Genomic DNA, 20,974 nt, shown 5'->3' on the forward strand with positions numbered 1-20,974 from the left:
GAAACTGCACACTCTCTCCGCTTTTAGACTCTTTGGCCCGTTTTTCTGCGCTAGAAATGCGCACCCTCTCCGCTTTTAGACTCTTTGGCCCGTTTTTCTGCGCTAGAAATGCGCACCCTCTCCGCTTTTAGACTCTTTGGCCCGTTTTTCTGCGCTGAAACTGCACACTCTCTCCGCTTTTAGACTCTTTGGCCCGTTTTTCTGCGCTGAAACTGCACACTCTCTCCGCTTTTAGACTCTTTGGCCCGTTTTTCTGCCCTGAAACTGCGCACTCTCTCCGCTTTTAGACTTTTTGGCCTGTTTTTCTGCGCTAGAAATGTGCACCCTCTCCGCTTTTAGACTCTTTGGCCCGTTTTTCTGCGCTGAAACTGCACACTCTCTCCGCTTTTAGACTCTTTGGCCCGTTCTTCTACGCTAGAAATGCGCACCCTCTCCGCTTTTAGACTCTTTGGCCCGTTTTTCTGCGCTAGAAATGCGCACCCTCTCCGCTTTTAGACTCTTTGGCCCGTTTTTCTGCGCTGAAACTGCACACTCTCTCCGCTTTTAGACTCTTTGGCCCGTTTTTCTGCGCTGAAACTGCACACTCTCTCCGCTTTTAGACTCTTTGGCCCGTTTTTCTGCGCTAGAAATGTGCACTCTCTCCGCTTTTAGACTCTTTGGCCTGTTTTTCTGCGCTAGAAATGTGCACCCTCTCCGCTTTTAGACTCTTTGGCCCGTTTTTCTGCGCTGAAACTGCACACTCTCTCCGCTTTTAGACTCTTTGGCCCGTTCTTCTACGCTAGAAATGCGCACCCTCTCCGCTTTTAGACTCTTTGGCCCGTTTTTCTGCGCTAGAAATGCGCACCCTCTCCGCTTTTAGACTCTTTGGCCCGTTTTTCTGTGCTGAAACTGCACACTCTCTCCGCTTTTAGACTCTTTGGCCCGTTTTTCATGCGCTAGAAATGCGCACCCTCTCCGCTTTTAGACTCTTTGGCCCGTTTTTCTGTGCTGAAACTGCACACTCTCTCCGCTTTTAGACTCTTTGGCCCGTTCTTCTACGCTAGAAATGCGCACCCTCTCCGCTTTTAGACTCTTTGGCCCGTTTTTCTGCGCTAGAAATGCGCACCCTCTCCGCTTTTAGACTCTTTGGCCCGTTTTTCTGTGCTGAAACTGCACACTCTCTCCGCTTTTAGACTCTTTGGCCCGTTTTTCTGCGCTAGAACTGCGCACCCTCTCCGCTTTTAGACTCTTTGGCCCGTTTTTCATGCGCTAGAAATGCGCACCCTCTCCGCTTTTAGACTCTTTGGCCCGTTTCTGACACCTAGCGTTCAAACTTTGAATCTCACATTATAAAAACCTGCTTAACAGCGGGCCAACTTTCATTCTATTTCTAAAATACCTCGCGGGCCGCTCCAAAAAAGGAAACGGGCCACAAATAGCCCGCGGGCCGTAGTTTGGACACCCCTGTTATAAATCATTGAACCATTTTATAATATTATGCAGTGTAGAGGGAGAAATATGCAGATACTCCTCTTTCTTTAAGGAACATTTGTTCCTTAGTCTCTGACAAAATATCTTATTCTTTTGTGTGATTTTCTTATTTGCAAACTGTCACTTGCCATCTTGAAAAGCTCTTATACTTATTTTATATTGATATCTACCAAATGTTAATAATAATGTCTTATCATGACTGCAGTCAAATGTTTTATTAATATTATAATTCATTACAGATTTCCTTTAGTGGAGCTTTATGGAAGGAATACCTGATGGGTAATCATCAGGCAAACATCAGTACAATGATTAATTCTGCTGTTATTAGGCCAAGAAATATTAGTTTTTATTTATGTATTGTATAATTATCCCACACGACTCCCACAGAGTGCATATAAATATAAATTCTACCTGTGTTTTAGTTTTTTGGGAGCTGGACTGACCAGTTAGACATTAAGGTTGTTATCTAAAAGTTCCTAATATCTAGAACTTACATTATCTGTCTCCTTTTTTTTCAGTACCAATAAAACAACTAATAAAATTAATTTAACATTATCTATATAAATGTATTCAGAGATCTTTGTTAGGTAGTCTCACCATGCTTTATTCACCATTTAACAGACTGCAAGTCTCCTGTTTAGTAGCAGTGATCACAGAGTTATGCAATCTGTTTATGTCTCGTTTTTGCAGAAACTACAGACTCTGCTGAGAAAACAGGTATGAATCACAGTTCATGTCACAGCAAGATCTTTCCTGCTGTGTTTAGAGGAAGAAAAGAGCAGAGAGAGAGAGATTTCCACGAGAGGGAGACACGGCAAAGAGGATCGAAACAAGCCGAGAGGAAGACTGTATAGAACACAGTGAGACATGGCATTACATCCTGGTGAGGATTAGTGAAGTGAACAGGTGTATAAACATAGAATATGCCACCTTTTTCTCTTTGTTTGCTACTTTACCAAACTTTACCAAATGTTTATACAGTATGTCAGGGGTAATTATAGGATCAGAGCCTTATGGATGCTGAACAACCAATAAGAAAACCAATAAAAATGCCCTTGTGAAAAAGAAGTATACTTAAGTTATGTTATTTTGGAACCAATAATTTGTATTTAATTACTACTTATTTGTAATTAAAATGATATAAATTTGCACTAAATTCATATTGAGTATACTAGTCGTATGTTATTTTCGCCACTATTTAATATCATTTAAGTATACTTGTTTGAGCTGTCCGACTGAACATTAAAAATCTATTAAAAATGTGAATAAAATATAGATTTAACATCACATTCATTTTGAGGTGTGTATAAAAACGGGAGAAAACAAAAGCAATATATCTCATTGCTACAAGTTCTTTTACAGACATTTAAGTAAGTAGTTAAAAATGTAAGTATAAGTAGAAAAAGTATACTTGAATTATTGCGCATATAGTTCAAGTACACTAATATTATGTTTATATATAGATTTTTAATGTTCAGTCGGACAGCTCACACAAATATACTTAAATTATATTAAATAGTGGCGAAAATAACATACGACTAGTATACTCAATATGAATTTAGCACAAATTTATTTCATTTTAATTACAAATAAGTAGTAATTAAGTACAAATTATTGGTTGCAAAATAACATAACTTAAGTATACTTCTTTTTCACAAGGGTGACTTTTTACTTGGCAAAACATTGTTGTTTTTTTCTATTAACTACGGACAACAATTCAAATTTCAAAACAAAATATTGTCATTTAGAGCATTAATTTGCAGAAAATGAGAAATGTCTGAAATAATAAAAAAGATGCAAAGAAAACAAGTTCATATTCATACAGTTTTAAGAGTATATAGAATATTTGGTGGAATAACCCTGATTTTTAATCACAGTTTTAATGCATCTTTGCATCATGTTCTCCTCCACCAGTCTTACACACTGCTTTTGGATAACTTTATGCTGCTTCACTGCTGGTGCAAAAATTCTAGCAGTTCAGTTTGGTGGTTTGATGGCTTGTGATCATCCATCTTCCTCTTGATTATATTCCAGAGGTTTACAATTTGGTAAAATCAAAGAAACTCATCATTTTAGGTGGTCTCCTATTTTTTTATAGCTGTATTTAATAATTAGGAGCTAGACACACCTACAGTATGTCTCTTGTGCTCTAAAGTGTTTCAGCTCAATCTGAATGGATCCTGAACCAGAGGATATCACCGGGAAGTGTCACGTTGCGCTCATCTTATTGTCATTCCTTCTCACACCCTCTTTCTCTAAAGGAAGGCTGTATACATACAGGGCACAGTGAATAGTGAAAGAAACAGCCATAGAGGAAGGTGAAGTTGAACTCCTGTCTGTCTGACGACGAGGTAATGCATCTCTAATTCTCTAAAAACTGTTTAATACATACTAAATCAGGGATTACTGTTCTGCTCATTTCACTGTTTGGATAAGATGGATTTTACTGGACCCTGTGAATAAAGAGATACTCTTTATTTTTGCTGTTTTTAGGAAAATGCAGCGTACACTACTGATATATCTGATCAGTCTGATCGGGAGCTGTGTGGCTCAGACGGGATACACTGTGTGCAGCCTTCATTCTACATTCAGACCAGCAGGTCAGTTCTGCTTTAGCTGTGCTTTTTCTGTTTAATATTGATTGTTTTTGGTATTGATCCATCATTTTGTTGTGATTGTATTTTGTAAATGGGTTGTTCCACTCAAGTTACCTTAAACCTGCAAAACAAATAAAATGGGAATAGAAATCCTCTTTAAGTGATTGAAATATGCCATATTTATTGTAGTTTTATTAGAGTACTATAACTAAGCTGAATTTAGAATCAAATTAAAATGTATTCTAATCCCTTTTGGAATTTTGCATTTAAAACTGATAGATATATTCTTCATACTCAAAAATGTGTATTAGTAATTAGCACACAGTTAATGACATTGATTTATTTGTTTGTAGTAGTAATTTAGTGAGTTAGAAGTACATCTAGAGGTAATTGTAAAGTACTCTATTCAGTTTTAGTTAGTTAAGTAAGTTTAAGTAAACTTTTCTATACTTTCTATACATTGGTTAGAACATATAATACAATACCTATTCTACACACGGACATACATACCTCATTTGTGGCAGATACATACATACATACAGTACTGTGCAAAAGTTTTAGCCACCAAAGCAAATTACACTAATCCATTTATCTCAGCAATAGGAGTGTTTTAACCTAAAAAAGCACCACATATGTACATAAATAAACATACATACAGTAAAACAAAAAACAGTATGTTATATCCTGTGAGCAAAGCTGAAGAACAAACTGTAGTTTCTCCAGCTTTCTCCTGGATGAGGAGGAGAGATTAGGAGATGTTTTAAGGACTTTAAGGAGATAGTAAGGACTTTTTGGTAAAATTGCTGTTTGTATTTATTGTAATGCTGTAATGTGTTTTACTGAGCTAATAAACACTTACTGCACAGATAAGAAGCTCTTTCTTTACTAAAATTCCCACAGGCTCCTAAAACATTTGCACAATATTGTAAATACATACTGTATTGATCCTGAGGAAAATTTAGCAGCCAGTAGTAGTTACACAATGCATCACCTTTTAAAGTTTACCTTCAGTCATAAAATAATAATACCTGGGACTGGTATTTTTGGGACAATTGGGACAATTAGTTTCACAAAGATAAAATATATTAGGAGTCAGTTCAGCATTTGTGAACTATATTCACCTGTATGTGGGGTTGATGCTGCAGTTGTTCTGCAGGTTTAGGTTCAGCAACAGTATGTGCTGAAAGAATGAGGTCAGCTGACTACCTGAATATACTGAATATAGACCAGGTTATTCCATCAATGGATTGATTTTCTTCCCTGATGAACACAGCCATATTCCAAGATGTCAATATCAGGATTCATGGTGCTGGAATTGTGAAAGAGTTCAGGGTTCGGGGAGCATGAGATCATCATTTTCACACATGGATTGAGAGAGAGTTCACCACAGAGTCCAGATCTTAACCTCATTGAGAATCTTTGGGATGTGCTGGATGGAGAAGAGCTGCTTTGTGCAGTTGTCAGACTCTACCATCATCAATGCTGCTGCAAGATCTTGGTGAAAAATTAATCCAGTAACCCTGGATTGAAATGAATCTTGTATCATTGCAGAAGTATTATTCAAATAATCAGTGATGGTATAGTTACTTTGAAAAAGTAATCCGATTACTGATTACTGATTACTCCTTTAAAAAGTAACTTAGTTACTTTATGGATTACTTGATTTTAAAAGTAACTAAGTTACTTTACAAGTTACTTTATTAGTTATTTTCAGCAGCTGCAGACACCACCTCCCGCCGCCTTAACATTAACATTATAACCAGTTTTGCCAATACTCCCTTTATTGGAAAATGCATTTTTAACAGCAACAATTTATCTCTGTTAAGTTGAACTATTTCCTAAAAAAATAAGTTTTTTTTTTTAATAAAAATAAAAGAATTAACATAAATATATATTTTTTATAAAAAATAAAATATGGTCTTTCTTGATTTTACTAAACATAAATACATGTTTTTATAAAAAATATATAAAATAAAGAAAGTCTTTCTTGACCTGACATATTTAACACTGTAAAACTGAACATTGAACCTGTTGTTCTCTGCAGGGCAGCAAGGAGTGGTTTTATAAAACAGAACCGTGTATATGGTCTAGACCAGGGATCACATATATGCGGACTGCGGTCCGGGTCCGGACCCAGACGTTGTCCAATACGGACCCATACCGGACCCAACTACTGAGAAGGATTTAATTCTGACAGTGTTCATTTAAAGCACCGGAACTTTTCTTGTGTTTACGGTATACGCGCAGTGAACTTCCAATCACGTGTGGTGTAAAATCTTTAAATGCTCTCCTCTGCCAATCAAATTTGTGGCAGACCGCTGCCCTGGCTAGTGAATTGGGACTCGGCCGCAAAAAAAAACGCTTTAATAAAGAGATAGGGCGCCGAGAACTGGCGGAAAACGAAAACGGGCGGAAACTAAAGACACGCCGAGCGCGAGAGAGAGAGAGAGACAGGGGAGAAAGCGAGACGCGTGTGATTGGGGAAGAGCGGAGGGGGAATGGGTAAGGGAGCGGTGTGTGTGTGTGTGTGTGGAGGAGATGAGGTGGAGAGAGAGAGAGAGTAACGCACAGTGACTTAAATAAGTAACTTTAATCTAATTACTGGATTGGAAATAGTAACGCGTTAGATTACTCGTTACTGAAAAAAAGGGTCAGATTTTTATATTAGAGTTTCTGACCTTTTTGGTGGCCAGGCAGTGTATTTTAGACTGAATAACATTTATCTCTGTTTTAATGACTACGTTGTTATATCTTCCAGCAAACTTCACTGTGACATGTGGAGATGATTATATCTATTTGAGCATCCTACTGTGTCCAATCTACTACAGAGGCTACAATGAATCCTTCATGACTCTTAATGGAAAATATAATGTTCCAACCTGCCAGGGAATGGCAGATTTCAGTGGCAGCAGCCCTGTCCTCAATTTCAGTTTCTCAATCTCTCAGGAGTCAGTATCTCTCTGCGGCAGCTCTCTGGAGGTAGGAGATATGAGCCTTATACTACACTGTAAACCCATACATTGTTTGAACTCAAATGATTTAAGTCTGTTTTACATAAAATTGGACATTTCTAAACAATACTCAACTATTTTGAGTTAGTTGAACATTTGTGGGTACACATACTGTACTATTCAAACTGAGATCTTTGAGTTGAACCAACTTATAATAACTGAGTTTAGTCTGTTGCCATTAACAGCTTCTTTTCCATTGGCTTCTCTCACAATCTATTTGCATACTGGGTGTGTCCAACAGTTTCTGACAGACACTCACCATCAGTGTGATCATAGTGATTCCCCCTGGGCTACCTTACAAATACATCAAGCTAACCTTCAGTTGTAATAACTTGATGTTTTAATTTATGCTAACTCAAGTTTTCATTCCCAGTTACTTACAAAGAAATTGAGCAAACCAGCTGCCTTAAAAAGTTAAGCTCAGTAAACTCAACTTATCCGGTCTTACAGTATAACAAAAATAAAAAAATAAATCAACTTCCCCTTTAGTTGTAATAACTAGATGTTCTAAGTTATGCTAACTTAAGTTTTTATGACTCATGTAACCCCTATCCCCAGTTAATTGAAAGAAATAAGGGCCAGAGTTCTGTCTATTCTTTCCCTTCTCTATGTTTGTAGAAATTAATTTTTGAGTCTGTTTGTACTTTTTTAAACCTTCACTATGAATTTATATGACTTTATTTATGACTGTATATATTTTTGAACCAGGGAGTGTTACATTTTTATCCTGGGCTACACCCATTACCAGAGGTGGAAAAAGTACTTTTAAGTAAAAGTACTTTTACTTTGCTGAAATTCTACTCAAGTAAAACTAAAAGTACCTATCTTAAAATCTACTCGAGTAAAAATAAAAAGTACTTAATTTAAAATGTACTTTAAGTAAAAGTTACATAGTTACTTTTAATTATTTGATGTTTTTGATGAGCTATTGTTCCACATAATAATTTGGACCTTTCAGGCAGTGTTTGTTCAGACCACCCCATAAAACATTTTTAAGAACAAGTGGCATAGGTTTCTATGATCCATTTTTTTTCTTTACTGTTAAAAAGTTATGGTCATATAGGTGACTATAAACTGTAATTTTATAGTTTTACAGTTTATTATTATTTTTTAACTTGCCATTGCTGTGCTTTAACTGCTATTTACATGTTTTTTTAACATTTAAGCAGATTGTTTAATTATAAAATACTTACACCACATGCTTTCTCAGGTTTGATGTGGAAATTTTGAAAGCTGCAACTCTGTCGGGCGGGGCACATTTTGTATTGCATGAGGACGTTATTGCCTCGTTATTCCACGCGCGAGCATCCGTGCCAATTTTTTTTTTAATCAGATAATTGTTTTTTTTCTCCCCAGCATTTTTTTTTACTCAGTAATTGGGAGTTTTCCAATGTAGCAAAGTTAATTACTTGTGTCAAAATGTACTTGAGTAAAAGTAAGATTACCTATTTTAAAAACTACTTTAAAAATGACAAATTACTTATAAAATCTACTCAATTACAGTAACTTGAGTAAATGTAATTCATTACTTTCCACCTCTGTCCTTTACTTAACTTTTTTTATGGCAACCGGTTTCCTCAAATTTTTAAAGTAAATTCAGCTTATCCAGGTTTACAGTGTATGTTTTGTAACACAGCACTAAACCAGCAGTCTTAGTGCTGACCAATACTGACCAATGTTTTTGCTTCAGATCACAGATGAAGTGGACGTTGGTCAGTCGCCTCGTTTCTCCAGAGTCCAGTTTCTCAACATTTCTGGAAGCGTCATCCCTCAGAGTCCTGGCACCAGTCCCATCACATTCCCCCAGGACATGACCTATCAGTTCTCCTGCCGCTACCCGCTGCAGAGCGTGGTTAATGTGACTGAAGTAAGCATGTGAGTACAATTCAGAGGTTGTTTTCTGCTCGTCTTTCAAAACCAGCATATTGACCCTGCTGTTCTGTCAAAAACCACACTGTGTCTGGACAGGTCTGAGCCGAGCCTGAACATTAAAGAGGATAGAGGCAGCTTTGTGAGCACACTGAGCATGAATCTGTTCACTGTAAGTATTAAACTGTAAGTAGAGTTTCCAGTTTATTACAGGTGGAGTGTGTAATAGTGATAATAATGCTGCTTTTCTTTTTTGTATGATTAAGAACCAACAATACACGCAACCTCTCCAGATACCCGACGGTGGGCTCCAACTGAAAACTCGTATATATGTCCAGGTCAAGGCAACAGATCTGACCAACAGGTACTTTATATCTACATCTGATCACACCAAAAGCATTTCTATTGCTACTACTTACAGTTCGCATACAACTTTGGAAAAAATTAAGAGACCACTTCAGTATCAGCAAAAAGTGCAAAAATGTATGGCTTATGATCATCCATCTTCCTCTTGATTATAATCCAGAGGTTTTTAAGTGGTCTCTTATTTTATTATCCTAGACCTGGATTTAAGTAAGTAAATGATGTGGGGTTGGTTAATGCTGCAGTTGGTCTGCAGGTTTAAGTTCAGCAACAGTATGTGCTGAAAGAATGAGTTCAGCTGACTACCTGAATATACTGAATATAGACCAGGTTATTCCATCAATGGATTTTTTCTTCTTCATATTCCAAAATGATAATGTCAGTATTCATGGTGCTAGAATTGTGAAAGAGTTCAGGGTTCAGGGAGCATGAGATCATCATTTATCATTTTCACACATGGATTGAGAGAGAGTTCACCACAGAGTCCAGATCTTAACCTCATTGAGAATCTTTGGGATGTGCTGGATGGAGAAGAGCTGCTTTGTGCAGTGGTCAGACTCTACCATCATCAATGCTGCTGCAAGATCTTGGTGAAAAATTAATCCAGCAACACTGGATTTTTTTTTGGCCATTCAGTGACTGCATTTGTGTGTTTGAAGGTTAAATGTGCTGCTTGATCGATGCTACGCAACAACGACCCCACATCCTCTGAACAGCACCTTCTATGATCTTTTTGTTGGGTGAGTCCTTTGTTAACTTTGTCACTTAATACAGTATATTAAATCCAAACGCCTCTATAAGTATCTGTTTTTTCTCTGCAGGTGTCACTATGATGAGCAGACAATGGTGGACCTGAATGGAGTTTCACAAGAAGCTCGTTTCTCCTTTGAGGTCTTTCGTTTCCTCGAGCATCAGAACATCAGCATCTCCACCTTCTACCTGCACTGCGTCACACGACTGTGTGAGAATTCCACCTGTTCCTCCATGCTACCGGTAACTAGACTCACCACATTCATTTTCTTAAACACAGAAAAATACAGGTGTGAAAAGTTTACAACTGTAATCCAATCACTTAAACCAAATTTGGAGATGGTGCATATGTACAGAGCCCCTAATGTGACATCATGTAAAAAAACGAGATCTTAAGGTGTGGGAACAAGATAATTAAGACGTGGGAACGACCTACTAATGCGTGGGAACGAGATACTAATGCGTGGAATTATTTCTGTGTTCAACAAACAACAAAAATATATCAAACTTTTGACATGTCAGTGTAGGTACTTTATCATATGAAGCTGAAAGCCTGACTTCTTTTTTTCCACTGAAATACAGTCAGATGCAAAAGTATTCATACCCCTTGAAGTGAGATTTTTAGAATTGAGATTTTAAGTGATAGGCAAACACATGGTATTGCATAAGTGTGAAATGTAACGAAAATGATACATGGTTTTCAATATTTTTATCAAATAAAAATCGAAAAAAGTGTGACGTGCAAAAATATTAGAGATACTAATGCCTGGAAACTTGAGATCATTAAGGCGTGGCCACGACTTATTAAGGCGTGGGAACAAGTTAATTCAATCGTAGCCATTAAGGTTTGGCCAAAATGTCCTTTTGTTTCAAAGCTATTAAATGAGGGGGTTGTGCAAATAAAATGACTGCATAAGGAATGTACACAGGTCTGCATACTGTCTGCGTCTGAGCCAATCAGATTTTAGTATGAGAATTTAGTGTATTTTAGAATTACACCATGTCTAACTGCAAGAGATATCACCAAAATATCACCATAATTCACTCAGAGATTAAAAAAAAAAGAAACCAGTTCACTCTCCATTTTCTTACTAAAGATAATCCTTGAATTAAAGGAGCTTGATGTATTTATTCAGTTTCTTCATGAGCATTAATTTACAGAAAAGCAAGGTTTATTATTCTCCAGCTAGATTTAATTAACTCGTTTCCACACCTTAATAAGTTGTGGCCATGCCTTAATGATCTTGTTCCCACAAGGCTCCGTACATTTTTAGTGTGAACGCTAAAGCTTCTTAACGTGGCCCGACAGCAAATCACCCCTGTGTTTTGATGTTACTATATATGTTAAAACATATATATATATATATATATATATATATATATATATATATATATATATATATATATATATATATATATATATATGTTATTATATATGTTAAAACATATATAATAACATCAATACCACATCTTAACTAGCTCCTAATGCAGAAATTATGTGAGAAATCTGATCATAAGTGACCATTGAAGACTCAATTAAACACTAGATGTAAAAGCTTATGGCTATGTTAGCGTTCTTTAGGCAAGCAATCAACTGTGGACTGTGTAGCTTGATTTAGAGCGCGTTAGTGTGTCTTTGCTATCGTAACGACTGGTAAAAGTACACCTTGCGCAGCAAAAAGCAAACAAAAGGCATGTATTATTTTTATTATATATATATTTATTTTATTATTTAAACTCTGTATTAATCATGGAATGCGTTTTGTGTGTAACATTAAGTAACAATAATAAAACAGTAACAATAAAATCAGTGTTTCACTTGCCATTCCTTTTAAGAGTTGGGTGCTCTCTGACTCTCTGGTGGATTGGTATTTTAATGGAACGGTTGTTTTATTGTTGAGTTTGTGCAAGGCTGTGTGTCCTTGTGTGCATGTAACAAGCAGCGGTGCACCTGCGTTGCTAGGAAAGCAATGGGTGTCTTAACTGTTGACTGTTGTCAGGGTTTTAATCGGTCAGTGGCGCACCTGTGTTTTCCATTGCCAAGATAGCAACATTACAAGAACTCACCTCATTTCCAGACCATGCACATTGGTGTATATATATTTGTGTATTTAAGCATCTTTGCTATTTTAATAGATAGATAGATAAATAGATAGATAGATACTTTATTTATCCCGAAGGAAATTTAGGAAATTTAATGATGCAGACGCATCTGTTGGCAGGGTGTAAGATAGCAATAGGCATCGCGACACGCCTTGCGCAGGGTGTAAGACTCCTTGGATCAGCATGAATGAGGTCTATTCTGCACATGCTGTTGAAACGTCTTCTCTCATTAATTTTTCCTAAGTTCGCGTGTTGGTTGAGAGACAGAAGATATTTAAATATAATGATATAATGATACTTTAATGGAGGTCATATCCATGCTTCTATTAATATTCTTTTAATTATAATGTATTTTTCTTGTATTTTTTTGTATTATTTTTTTAATTGTTCTGTATTATGTATTAAATGTCTGAATATCTTAAATTTCTTATATTCCAATTTTATTAATTTCAATTGTTATAAATGTAAGTTTTTTTCCCCCTTTAATTTATAATATCTCATAACTTTCTTTTAAACCTTTTCTATATTGAGTCTTAAATCTTTCTGTAAAGCACTTTGAATTGCCTTTGTGTATAAAAGGTGCTACACAAATACACCTGACTTGCCTTTTAACAAACCACACCCTTAAATCTGATCATAACTGAATCTGTTGTCCTGCCACGAGAGGTAAAGAAGGCATTGTGGGTGTGTTTGGAGGAGCGTAAGGAAAGCTGAATACAAAAGGAAAAATAAAGGAGGACACCGTACATAAACACAAGAGCGTAACTGATGACTATCAGTTTACAGAAGTTACAGTAAATATAGATATTTACTTTTCATTGGCTGGTTTATATGAGCTGTATTTTGTCTCTAACTTGCTTTGCAGAACTGCGAGGCCAAGGTGAAAAGGGAGGTTCAGGCCAGTCAGGACTCAAACAAAGTCAAAACTGTCTCCTCAGGACCAATCAGGACAAACGTGAACAACGGTAAGAGTAAAACTGGCAGATACTGATGTCCATCCTTTAAAGGTTTGGAAACAGTGCTTTTTGACCAAAATAACTGAGGTTCTGTGCAGATTTTTAAGAACCAATGTACTTTTTTTAGTGAACCAGCCCATGTTTGCATGTTATGTTACAAAACGTCTCTCTGTTTGCACTGAAGAACCTACAGTTCTTTCAGTTCCAGCCAGGAATCATTCTTTTTTGGCTTCCAGAACCTTTTTGTTGGTGGAAATGCTCAAAGCAGCTCAGAATCAGGTGCATAACCCAGAATGGAGCCCATTCATTTGGTGGAAAAGAATTAATAGTGTCTCTCTAGCGCCTCTGCTGGATGGTTGCAGGAATATTATGCAGCTCTACCAATAGACAAGTGTTTCAATGATGAAACAGCTCATTTTTCATATAATAATTCTAACAATTAGTCTGTACTGTGCTAATATTCACACATTTTATATAATTTTATTTCTAACTTTTTCCCATTTTCTCCCTAATTTACACGGCCAATTATACAACCCACTCATTAGGACTCCCCCTATCACTAGTGATGCCCCAACACACCTTGAGGGTGAAGACTAACACATGCTTCCTCTGATACATGTGAAGTCAGACACTGGCTCTTTTTGAGCTGCTGCTGATGCAGCATTACCGAGCAGCATCACAGCAAGCTCGGAGGAAAGCGCAGCGACTCGGTTCTGATACATCAGCTCACAGACTCCCTGTGCTGCAAACATCATCCTAGGAGTGATGTGAGGAGAGAGCGCCATCTACCCACCCGGAGGGAGCAGAGCCAATTTTGCTCCCTCTGAGCGCCGGCAGCTTGATGGCAAAACTGCATGAACGGGGGTTCGAACCTGCGACCTCCTGCTCATAGTGGCACTCGGTGCCCTATATTGACACATTTTAATTTTATTTTCAAATCGTTATTTTGCTATATCACAAGAAGACAGGGTTACACAGGGAATTTCCTGGATGTAATCACTCATACCAGTGTGTGCTAAACTTTTAGAAAGAAGTATATAACAGAACATCTAACAGAATATAACCCCATATAATAGAACATCTCAGGGTGGAGTTACAGAGGTTCCTAAAGGTGTCTGAAGTGGTTGGTTGGGCTGAAGTGCCGATTGCACATAAAATAGCTTCACACATTTTCAATCAGGGATAGTGCTGGCAATGTGGCTGAAAATGTAAAAAATCTGTATCTACAAGGACATTTTTTCTGAGGGCAGCAGTATGTGGACAAGCATTGTCCTGTTGGAATAGCTTAACAACATGTGCATTTAGAAAAATATAGGGTCACTGGTTTCAGGACCTCAATAACGTAACAAAGGTTGGGCTGTTTAAGGCTATACATTCACATTACCAGGCTGAAGTGACTCAAATCAGATTTTTTTTTGCTCAATGTGGCTCAGACCTATTTTTTAATGGCTGTGTGAATGTGCCAAATCTGATTTTTCCAATCAGATTTGAGTCACTTGCATATGTTGATCCTAAATCAGATACGTATCCAATCCATGGACTCTGAATTCATGCGTCTTTTTGTTTTTGCGCATTAGCTTTAGCATTAGCGCTACGTGCTTCTCTCTCGTACCCACACATCTCTTGGTGCAGCTGTGCAGCTATAGCTGCAAAAACAGCAAAAGCAAACCGCCTGTCCTTTTTTTCACCTCCTCGACCCGAGCATGAACTTCAGATCAGCTGTTTACTCTCCACTCCAGCAAAAGATGCTCCACATATGAGCTGCTAACTCATCCATTTCCCTTTATAAAGCTACGAGTCTCTTGTCTCTCTAATATGAGTATTTTTGTTGTTGGTGAAGAAGGAGACGTTTATACAGGTATCAATTGTTCTTGTTTTTCTTTAGGTGAAGCTCTAGAATCATCCAGTCAATGTAAGAAGTCTACTTTAATGGTTATATGACACTAATATTAACATATATTACATGTCTTTCTGTTTAATAATTTTTTAATAATACTCTTCTGTATTCTTTCCTCTCTGCAGTCGACTCTTATCCTTCTGAAAGCAGTTCTGCAGGAACTGTAGCAACAGCTGCTATACTGACCTGCCTGCTGAGCATCTGCACGTCTGGCCTGGTTGTGTTTATACTGGTTTATAAGAAGTATAATGTTTTCTCCATTATTAGTTAATGAACAGCTTGGACCTTTTTTTACAACTATCTACACAACAGTACCGTGGGGGAACTGTGTTCCTTTCAGTTTTCCTGAAATAATATTAATAACAATAATAAAAATCAGGTTATTCTGCCTTTGCACTATATCAATCTTAAGTTCTGTATATAAACTGGATCCATTTTTTTATTAGTATTTTTTTTTTTTGCTGATGGGGATATGTAAATTCAGATTTAATTTAAAATTAAATGATGTTTAATACATTTTGTATACCTGCATGTTAATTTTTTTTTATTGATAATTTTTTACTGTTTAATAAAGTTTTATGGCTCACTCTTTGCCAAATAAATAAATGTGTAAAACAAGATAAGTGAATTATGATGAGATGAGATGTGATTCAACCTTGGAAACTTGAAATTATAAAATATTTAACCACAGAGGAAGCAAAATGGTAAATGAATGTCATGATTTTATCATATATTATTAATTGCCAAACAATATGGACAGATTGTAAGAGAGTTGAAATGATATACAAACAAGCCTTAAAAGTTTTAGGTTAAATTTTAGTCAAATCATTGTATTTTGGCCAAGTATGGACTTTTAGGCTGGAAAAAAAAAGAAAAAAAATTTAAATTCATTATTGAGTCCACCGTGCTAGCAGAATTCTATATAAGGTCACAAATAGGCTGATTAGGTCTAAAAAAGTGTGAATGCTTGTGTGTGTTACCAGAACAGGCCAGTAGAGGAAGACACTATGACATATTTTATTTATATATCTAGCATGTTAAATTCAGCAAATAAATTAATTCATTATGCTCAAAGCTGCTCTATTGGTGGCACAACACTTTTTTTATTTAATTTAGCGTATTTATACATTTTATTTAGTATGTAGTAATCTGTACCAGCTATTTGAAAAAAAAAAACTAAACTAAAACACTTAAACTTTAAAAATTCAACTTTATATTACAATGGAAATCTCAGCTCACAGAATAGTTTAACTGAAAAAAAAAAGATTTTCTGAGGGAATCGTTCATTTTTTTAGCTTTTGGGTTCACAATATTAGACCTGCCACCAAATCCTGACAGCAATGATAAGTTATGTCGGAAGAAACTATGAATAGGCAGGCATCCAGATACATTTGTGTAAAGTGATTACTTTTATTTGTACTCTGAAGCCTATTTTTACACTTTTTGAGGATGGTGGCTTATAAGGTTAAATTTAACACTCACTACATATTACATATTGTGACACTACCACATTTTGGGACCAGTGATTTCATTATGGTTATTAGGTAACACTAAGTGTAAAGATGGCTGTTCATCATTATGAGACATGTAAAGTCCTAGGTCAGCCACGACTAATATAACTGATCAAATACAAAGTATTTTTGATATTGACATTTTTCTAATATTTACATTTAATTTATTAACATTTTGCTTTGCTTCCTGTTTTACCTAAAATACTTTTATTGTGAAATAAACTAGTGACAGGAAGTGATGGTGGCGGCCATTTTGTGTGGGGAAGATTGCTTATGAGCAGGCCCCCAGCTTTTCCCTTCCAAATCGTGCCCCTGGAAGTGTGCTGCTGAGGGATGAGAGGACCATTTGAGCAAAGCTTTCCATTCACTTTTATTTCTTTGAACCAGTAATAAATGTATTTCCCAGCTGTTTCGATTATGACACGGCCTTTTTTTTTTTACAAAGAACGGATTTTCTGTCATTTTATCCATAAAATTAATAATCTGTTCATAGCTTTAGAAAATAAAATTTTTATACAACTATGCGAACGATCACGTAAAAAAAAAACGCGACCCAAAATACCGTGCTGTAATGTTTGAATAAGTTGCTCCTCTTAATATAAAAGTACAGAGCTGACTGAATTAGAACAGGGTCAAAGTAACCTCTTATTATGAAAATATACTACTACTAACAGTTATAATACATTGTAGATAGTAGGATAGTAGTAAATAGAAGTAAGATAGACTATGATAATTATAATGTATAAATATAACTATAATTTATAGTTTCTAAATGCCTGTTATATAGACAAACTATGAATATTCTTCAGTAAATCCGTGGACTTATATTGGATATCAGTAATTCTAGGTTATATCTGCTGTTCATTCAATGAAAGGGACAGAATGGAGCTTTTCTCACTGTGGAGTAAATAGTTCTGTGCAGCTCCTATAAACAGTACGGTTGTTTGCACGGCACGCGGAAGATTCGCGTCATGCTGGCGCCTGCGCAATCTCTCACTTTCCCGGTTAACGCCCCACGAGAAGCCGATCAGGAAGTGACACGATTGGCCTCACCTGGCTCAGTTGAAATCAGCGGGATGGCTTGGTCCAGTTAATATATACTGTCAATGCTTATGAGAGGGGGATCCTTCAAGCTGTTTTTCTCACTCTTGTGCGTGTGGTTGGATTATTTGTGGAGCTGTGGACTGAACATGAAACTGGGTGAGACCAATATTTTTGTAACCTATTTTTGTTGGAGATTTTTTTGCTGAGGAATTATCTTTTTGACTTTGTGGGATTTCAAGAATTTTTGGGACAAGTCGTTTTTTTTTTTTTTTTATCTGATATTCACGGATCCTGGACACTTGGTTTTTAATAATTTGTTTGATTGGTATTTTTTGGAACTTGAACATGCTCTGTTTGGGGTTCTGGTAAAAGGAATATAGTGTATATAGTGTAGTATTGTTCATCTGTATTCATATAAAACATTGCAAATTATTTACTTTTCCCCCCTGATCTGATTACCCACATGGGTGTAAATGCGTTGACTGATTTCTGCAGCTGTCAAATTATTGAGTTATATGTAAACACCACCCTCACTGTTTCAGAATGAACACCTAATTATAGAAAGAAGACAGACATCAAAATCATCATGTAAGATACTGGGTGAATTTATTCAAATGTAGATTTTAGTTGGAACAAAATAAAATAATAAGGCGAGTATGAAAGTGCAGTAAAAAAACATATGCAAATATATACTAATTTATTAGAAATGCAGAGTAATTAAAGTTGTAATATATGTATATATATATAATCTCTGTTTAGCAGTTTTGATTTGGTTATTTCCATGTATTTTTAGCTGGGGTCAGCATTCTTAACGGCAAGACATCCTCAATCCATTCATTTGGCAGTTCCATCATTCTTTCCCATAATGCCATTTCCTCTGCAGTGGAGTCCATCCAGTCCACATTTACACCATAGCTTTTACCTGCAAACAGGGAATAAAGCAGCTAAACTCCAGTTTGAGTTAGTTTACTTTTAACACTATTCTACCATACTATTCATTTTTCCAGTTAATCCAAATGCATATTTTGTGGCGTACCACATGGTTCTATTTTAGGCCCTATGAAATTGATGCTTTTATATGACAGTAATGTAGTAATAAGAGTAAAAATCTGAAGGGTCTACAGAGGGTAAATGCATGCAACAAACAGCCGTTTAAAAAGGAACAGGATGGAAAAAAAGAAGGGAAAAAAAGGTCAATTTCATTACTGTTCTAAAAATAACTGCATAATTTAATAAAATGTAATGTATATTTCTGAATCAGCAACAAGATAAAAAAACACAGTGTTATTTTCTCATATTGTTTAATAAGCTTCCATTGGCTGCACTTTTGACCAATACGCGGGTGACGTTTACTTCCTGCATAATCTAATAATTAAATAACCAACTAGCAAAGCTGCTATTTAACTCTTTGAACTTTTTTACATATTTTAATATTCAGTTATACAGTAAATCCAAATGCATGTTTTGTGGAGTACCACAAGGGTCTATTTTGGGCCCTATGAAATTTATGCTTTTATATGACAGTAATGTAGTAATAACAGTAAAAATCTGAACTTGATGCTTATATACAGGGTCTAAAGAGGGTAAATGCATGCAACAAACAGCCGTTTAAAAAGGAACAGGATGAAAAAAAGAGGGAAAAAAAGGTCAATTTCATTACTGTTCTAAAAATAACTGCATAATTTAATAAAATGCATCTTCAGATGTTTTTATAACATTATAATTGAGAATATATTTCTGAATCACCAACAAAAAACACAATGTTATTTTCTCATATTGTTTAATAAGCATCCATTGGCTGCACTTTTGACCAATACGTGGGTGATGTTTACTTCCTGCATAATCTAATAATTAAATAACCAACTTAAAGCTGCTATTTAACTCTTTGAACTTTTTACATATTTTAATATTCAGTTATCCACTAAATCTTAATGCATGTTTTGTGGTGCACCACATGGTTCTATTTTAGGCCCTATGAAATTGATGCTTTATATGACAGTAATGTAGTAATAAGAGTAAAAATCTGAACTTTATGATGACATACAGAGTCTACAGAAGGTAAATACATGCACCAAACAGCCGTTTAAAAAGGAACAGGATGGAAAAAAGAGGGAAAAAAAGTTCAATTTCATTACTGTTCTAAAAATAACTGCATAATCTAATAAAACTCATCTTCAGATGCTTTTATAACATCATAATTGAGAATATATTTCTGAATCAGCAACAAAATAAAAAAAACACAATGTTTTTTTTCTCATATTGTTTAATAAGCATCCATTGGCTGCACTTTTGACCAATACGTGGGTGATGTTTACTTCCTGCATAATCTCATAATTAAATAACCAACTTAAAGCTGCTATTTAACTCTTTGAACTTTTTACATATTTTAATATTCAGTTATCCAGTTAATCCAAATACATGTTTTGTGGTGTACCACATGGTTCTATTTTAGGCCCTATGAAATTTATGCTTTTCTATGACAGTAATGTAGTAATAAGAGTAAAAATCTGAACTTTATGATGACATACAGAGTCTACAGAAGGTAAATACATGCACCAAACAGCCGTTTAAAAAGGAACAGGATGGAAAAAAGAGGGAAAAAAAGTTCAATTTCATTACTGTTCTAAAAATAACTGCATAATCTAATAAAACTCATCTTCAGATGTTTTTATAGCATCATAATGGAGAATATATTTCTGAATCAGCAACAAATAAAAACAATGTTATTTTCTCATATTGTTTAATAAGCATCCATTGGCTGCACTTTTGAGCAATACGTGGGTGATGTTTATTTCCTGGATAATCTAATAATTAAATAACCAAATTAAAGCTGCTATTTTTAACCAACATATGAATTAACTGAACTCACGAAGATCTCATGCAGAGCACTGGTTTAGAAACCAAAAGCTTGCTCTATTAGAGGGTGATCTACCTGTTCCCAGGCCCATCCGCAGCCCTCCCAGCAGATGATTGGCCAGCCGGTCCCGGTCCCACACGGTCAGCTCTATGCAGGCTTCCTTCAGGTCCTCCGCTCTGAAGCCGTCGTACACCATGGTGTGGTTAAACACAGGGTTCGCCGTCCTCTTTAACACCCGCGTCTTCTGACGGCTCTTTTTGCTGGTATCCGGCAGCACAAAACTGTAATGGCATTCATAGACACATGCATGAACGGGATCAAACGAGTATTTTTATATGCAAATTATGTCATACAATTTCGTTCAAAAGTCAAATATTTTATAAAAACAATATACAGCTTTTTGATCTGATGCATGGTTTTCATGTATCAACAGATTTCTGCAGTTTTTTTTTTTTCCCAAGAAATGAATGGGGTGCAAAACGTTTGCCACCATTTTAATGTAGCAGTGATACGAAGACACCATAGGAACACCTAACAGAAACACAG

At 36.0% G+C, this 20,974-nt stretch overlaps 2 protein-coding genes across 4 annotated transcripts in view; one reads left to right on the forward strand and one right to left on the reverse strand.

The window, feature by feature from the left end:
- The first annotated feature begins 2,150 nt into the window (after nucleotides 1–2,150).
- On the forward strand, nucleotides 2,151–15,685 carry si:dkey-4p15.5 (zona pellucida-like domain-containing protein 1). Of its 2 annotated transcripts, XM_022674716.2 has the most exons (12): nucleotides 2,151–2,353; nucleotides 3,732–3,821; nucleotides 3,964–4,070; nucleotides 6,826–7,046; nucleotides 8,769–8,953; nucleotides 9,047–9,119; nucleotides 9,214–9,311; nucleotides 9,970–10,050; nucleotides 10,132–10,303; nucleotides 13,029–13,128; nucleotides 15,005–15,031; nucleotides 15,142–15,685. In XM_022674716.2, the coding sequence occupies exons 3-12, from the start codon at nucleotides 3,968–3,970 to the stop codon at nucleotides 15,285–15,287; spliced, it is 1,206 nt and encodes a 401-aa protein (XP_022530437.2). In that variant the 5' UTR covers nucleotides 2,151–2,353; nucleotides 3,732–3,821; nucleotides 3,964–3,967; the 3' UTR covers nucleotides 15,288–15,685. The 2 variants fall into 2 exon arrangements, with proteins under 2 accessions (XP_022530437.2, XP_022530438.2); XM_022674717.2 differs by lacking the exons at nucleotides 2,151–2,353; nucleotides 3,732–3,821; nucleotides 3,964–4,070 and adding an exon at nucleotides 6,314–6,569 and having other exon boundaries at nucleotides 15,142–15,683.
- Nucleotides 15,686–18,160: 2,475 nt separating this feature from the next.
- sytl2b (synaptotagmin-like 2b) overlaps nucleotides 18,161–20,974 on the reverse strand; it is a 36,260-nt gene continuing 33,446 nt past the window's right edge. For both annotated transcript variants that reach the window (XM_022674705.2, XM_022674699.2), the window contains exons 18-19: nucleotides 20,504–20,709; nucleotides 18,161–18,493 (exon numbers count right to left, since the gene is read on the reverse strand). In XM_022674705.2, coding sequence (XP_022530426.2) covers nucleotides 18,345–18,493; nucleotides 20,504–20,709 — 355 coding nt within the window. In that variant the 3' untranslated portion in view covers nucleotides 18,161–18,344. The remainder of the gene's footprint in view (nucleotides 18,494–20,503; nucleotides 20,710–20,974) is intronic.

Source organism: Astyanax mexicanus, chromosome 18 (assembly GCF_023375975.1).
Source record: "Astyanax mexicanus isolate ESR-SI-001 chromosome 18, AstMex3_surface, whole genome shotgun sequence".
Lineage (NCBI taxonomy): Eukaryota > Metazoa > Chordata > Actinopteri > Characiformes > Acestrorhamphidae > Astyanax > Astyanax mexicanus.